Raw genomic sequence first — 5,000 nt, 5'->3', positions numbered from 1 at the left:
CAACCCGGTCTAGTGGACGGAACCGAACACCAGCGCGGAAAAAGCTGACGGCCGAGAATATGGACGCGCTGGTGGAGAAGATTTCCAAGATGCAGAAGGAACACAACGAACAGTTCTACAAGCGACAGATGGAGCTGGTCGAGAACGAGTTTGAGGCGTTCCGAGAGAAGGAACGTGAGCATTTGCTACAGCTGAAGCTCGACCTAGGCCTACTCAATGGGAAGTACCTGCAGCGGATAGCGAAAATTGCTGGCGGCGAACTGTGCAACGAACCGGAGGACGCACCCATAAACTCGAGCAAACGGCGTAAGGTCAGCGGCGCCGCGGCTTCCAAAAGGAAGTAACTGAAGTGCAGGGCCCTAGAAGTATATAGAACTATATTTTAAGTGTAAACCAACTGTGTAGCGGACTGAATGGAACAATTATGTATGTATAAAGATCGAACATGTAACAGAATAAAACTGTTCAAGAGTGCGTTAGCTGGGTTTGCTTTGATCGCATCCATAACACTCAACTTTTTGATAAATGCACAAAAAAAAACCAATCAATTCATTAAACAATCGCCATTTATTACATTCCCAATTTTCATTTCGTCTCATTCGCCCACCTTCTTCCCTTTGCTCTAAGTCTGTTCGAAGCGCTTGCTCTTCCGCAATAAACTGGCTACACACTCTATCGCTCCTGCCAACCTTTTTTCCTTTTTTTTTTGTTTGCTTTGTGTCCTTTTGTATTCTGAGGGGGAAAAATGTCAAAGATGTACCTAACCACGTCCACCATATCCCTGCATCACGATGTTAGTGGATGTGGTGGGTGTGAGTGATTAGGGGAGAGCGTTTACCTTAATAGTTTTCTGTTTTGCTATTTTGTCGTTTGTATGAGTAGTTACATTATTTCCGTTCTCCTGTTGTTTCCATTTGAATATGTTAGATGCATTTTTTTTAGATTTCAATACCTCGCCTCCTTTACGCTAAATATTTCTTCACATACCCCCGAGCGCACTTTCTTTCCAGCACAGCACTTAAACATTTCTTTCCCTCCGTTTTTGCTAGTAGTCGCTCAACTCCTTCGCACATTTTCTCGTGCACTTTCCGTTTTAGTGTGATTAGTTTTTAACTATCTTCATTCTTGTTTAAGTCTAGATAAAACGAAGGTGCAGTTGTGTTCTGTCAATCTTTTATCTTCTTTTTAACTCTACCCTCCACTCCGCCCCCTCTCCCTCTCTACGGCGTGCGTGAACCATTCGGCGGACACAATTGGATAGAGAAGTAGAAGAAGAATGGGAGGGAGACGAAGGAAAATAAGAATGATCAGGTAGGTTAAGATGTATATGTACACAAGTAGTAAATGGCAAAATACACACAATTTTCCGCCTAGGCCTACTACACAACAAAACTACAGTGCGCCAAGCGCACAACACCGTCCTCCTGTTCCAAGGAAGATGGGTTGGCACCTCTTCGCTAGCTGATGATGGTTTTGCTCTTATCGTCTGGATGGCTGGCTACTACACCTAGGAATGCCTTTTGATCCATCTCTTGCCTTTCCCTTCTCCTCACTCTTTGTCCCTTATGTCGCTTCTAGGGGTGGCTATAAAGGTCCTCTAATGTAGTTTAAAAAAAAAACAAAATAATTTCAAAAATAAATAATGGTTATTATTTAAATTGTTTCCTAAATTACTAACTTAGCGAAGACGAGAGACAACTAATTATCCCTCTCCCGTACATTACTAGAGCGCGCGCACGCACACCGGATCTGGTTAGCAACACGTGGGAGGGCGGGTGAGACACCCTGTATCAAGCGCATTTTTCAGAATTTGCCAGTCTCGCGATTATGAGGCGAAATGGTGTTTTGGGGAGTGGCTGCTGCACATGGTGCGCGACACGCATAAAGCGGACTGCTCACGCTCTCTCCGTTTATACTTTCCTTTTGCCTTCATATCGTTGCTGCCTAGTAGGCTGCTACCCAACATAGCTACACCTAAAGGCGCCTACTTCTTCCAATTAATATGTTGGATGATGACATGGGATTACCCAAGTCTATATATATGAATATATATATATAGATGTGTTTGTGTGTATGTCTGTTACCTATTGGCGCATCATCTTGTCCTTACTTTCTATGGGCGGTGCGCGCTCGATCGCCCTACTAGTGTTGTAATCCGTTTAACTCTACGCTCTCTACAGGTTTGTTAAAGTTTCTTCTATGCCGCCTTCTTGCTCGCATCTATCTGTCTATTTTATACAACTGCTGTGTTTCTCTTTTATTCTCAATCTATCGATTTGAGAGACGTCCATTTCCATTTGTATTTCACCAGTCGGTGTGTGTATGTATGTTTCTGTAATCGCCAACACTTCCCCTTTAGCTGGGCTGAGGGGTTGCTGCCTTTACAAGCAGATGATGGTGTGAATTGAATGAGTGGTGCAACAATATCTGTGTAGAACACTTCCATGGAAGGAACATTCTGTTTGTGAAACCATTTACGGTCAGCAAATGACGATCATTTCCCACAATTTATTTAAACAATCGTCATTCTTTTGAGCGTAACACAACACTAACGTAACGTAACCCGACCACATCATCCATCATCATCTTCATTCACTTTCCAATACCATCACACTCAACCTGCTCTGTCTTCGTTCGAATAATTATAACGACACCCTAATGCTGTTCCTTCCACTATGAACAAGCACAAGTTGTTCCCAAAACATTTTGCAGAGTACATTACAGATCTCAAACATTAGCCCATTCGAAGCGGAACTTATGCTTCTCGTCCTATACACATCATTTACCATTTGACAATATCACCATGGCTTCCATAATGGAGCAACGTGGTTGTTTGTGTTTGGTTACCACACCACACCCACATGCTACCGGTTTGATCTGTTAGTCACAACAATGCGGGAGTCTAGATACCTTGCCTTAATATCAGTGTAAACTGCTCTTTCCCGCTGAACTAATGTCGCTAACTCTACGTTCCGCCTATTTATATGCGTCATTTGCTGGTTTTCGGTCAAATCTGTTGATCATCCGAATCGTGCTGCTGCAGATGATGGTCCTTGCCGGAGAGATTGAGCGAACCGGTGCTACTGTCAGAGAATCCTCCCGATGCGGCCGCCGCCGCCGCTGCAGCAGCGGCTGCCTTCGCTTCAGCAGCCATTCTCGCTGCCGCTGCCGCGGCCTGTCGTCCGGCACTAGAGCGCAACTCACGCTTCCGCTCTGGTACACCCACTGACTCGAGATCTTCACCACTGCGAGGCCGTTTACTGCGGGTCGTTCGTCGAGCACTGCTACCGCCCGATCCCGAAGATCCTGCCAGTGCAGCTGCTGCGGTTTGCGAAGATCCACCACCGCCACCGTTTGACTCACATCCGCTCGAGTTGGCCGCATCCACGCTGGAGCGCGTGGATTTGCGTGTCTGGCCATGACCGGACAGATCGTTGCGACCCTCCGACTCGGATCGATTGGCCTCATCCTCTGCCAGCAATGACGACTGCTGGTGATTGTGGCGTCGTGATGTTCTGCGTCGTTCCTCAGCACCAGCAGCCCCACCACCTCCTTCATGGTCCGATTCACCTATTCCGCTTGCACCACCTTCCTTGTCCAGCGAGTGTTCACGACGTCTTGACTCTTCGTGATATGAATCGTGAAGGGCGGTACCGCCACCAACAGGATGTGTCGAGGCAGCGGCTGCTGCTTCACGTTGCGACTCCTCACCGCCACCCAAGGAAGACACCTCTTCTCTGGCTCTCTTCGATTCGATGCGGCTCAAATCAACCTCCTGTTGATGGTGATGCGGATGCGGCTGATGGTGCAAATCGACTGAACCTCTACCGGATGCCTCTTCCTCGTGCTCGCTTTCACCGCGACGACGTTTCGACGATTCGCGATGCCGTTGCAGAGCTGATTCGGATGGATCCTCCGGGGTTGATGGAGGCATCTGTTGATGGTTGTAGGCAGGATCGGCGCTGGCAAGCTGCTGCTGCTGCTGCTGCTGCTGTTGCTGCAGCTGTTGCTCGTGCTTCTTCTGCTCGACCGCTGCAATGCGTTGCTGTTCGATCAATCGCTGCGCCTCTTGTGCTTCATGTACCTTCTTCAGGTGCTCCTGTTGCAGTAGCTTCTGTTTCTGCTTCAGCAACATGATCTGCTTCTGCGGATCGTCCTCCTCACTCAGCACACCACCACCCGATTTTGATAGTTTCGAAGGTGCAATCAGATCTTCCAGATCCATCTCCTGACCACCAGATCGCTCCTGAGAGGTGCCGGGTTCCGATGCACCAGCACCACCGCTACTACCGCTGCCTCCTTCGTTATTTCGCAAGCTGTTGCCGCGTCCAGAACCTCCACCGGTTTCGCTCGACGACGGAGCACCAATCGAACAGCTGGCAGTTAGGTTCTGTGGTGCAAGGGCAGCTAGCGACAGGGAAGCACCCAGCATACTAGTGCTGCTGCTGCTGCTGCTGCTGGCACTACCAATGGCACCGGGATTGGTTAACGAAACCGATAATCCAGCTGCTGCGGCACGGCTCAAATCGGCCGCCACACTGTCCACCGATGAGCGGAGACTTCGCTCGGAGCGTTCCATTCGATCGGCGGCAGCAGCTGCCATCGCGGACGCGGCTGCCAATGCTCGCTGTTCCTCGCGATCTCGTCGCTCTATCCTGTCTAACCGATCCCGTTCGTGTCGCTCATGCCGTTCGTTTCGTTCACGCTCCCGATGCTCTCGTTCGCGTTCACGCTGATGCTCACGTTCTCGCTCCCGCAGCTCTCGTTCCAAGTTACTGCTCGAAGAGGATGAACTGGACAGGGCCGGACTCTTGGAGCTTAAATTGAGCGACGCTGAGCTGCCACCTCCTCCGCCCGGCAGAGGTGACGGTGCCAAGGAGATGGTGGTCTGTGAGGGAAGCGATGCTGCAATGCTGGCTGCAGCTACAGGAGTCAGTGTCACCTTGTCGAGTCCAAGCAACGATTCAGCTGTCGTCGAAGTGCTACTGGACGAACGGCCG

At 49.4% G+C, this 5,000-nt stretch overlaps 2 protein-coding genes across 10 annotated transcripts in view; one reads left to right on the top strand and one right to left on the bottom strand.

Moving 5' to 3' along the window:
• LOC126571170 (uncharacterized) overlaps positions 1-474 on the top strand; it is a 1,695-nt gene extending 1,221 nt beyond the window's left edge. For all 5 annotated transcript variants that reach the window (XM_050229481.1, XM_050229484.1, XM_050229483.1 and 2 more), the window contains exon 4: positions 1-474. This exon is cut by the window's left edge. In XM_050229481.1, coding sequence (XP_050085438.1) covers positions 1-344 — 344 coding nt within the window. In that variant the 3' untranslated portion in view covers positions 345-474.
• Positions 475-548: 74 nt separating this feature from the next.
• Positions 549-5,000, bottom strand: part of LOC126571145 (uncharacterized) — a 54,189-nt gene continuing 49,737 nt past the window's right edge. For all 5 annotated transcript variants that reach the window (XM_050229431.1, XM_050229432.1, XM_050229430.1 and 2 more), the window contains one exon: positions 549-5,000. This exon is cut by the window's right edge and continues 3,372 nt beyond it. In XM_050229431.1, the coding sequence (XP_050085388.1) occupies positions 3,008-5,000 (1,993 nt within the window). In that variant the 3' untranslated portion in view covers positions 549-3,007.

Source organism: Anopheles aquasalis, chromosome 2 (genome assembly GCF_943734665.1).
Source record: "Anopheles aquasalis chromosome 2, idAnoAquaMG_Q_19, whole genome shotgun sequence".
Classification (NCBI taxonomy): domain Eukaryota; kingdom Metazoa; phylum Arthropoda; class Insecta; order Diptera; family Culicidae; genus Anopheles; species Anopheles aquasalis.
This window is presented reverse-complemented; position numbering and strand designations above follow the sequence as displayed.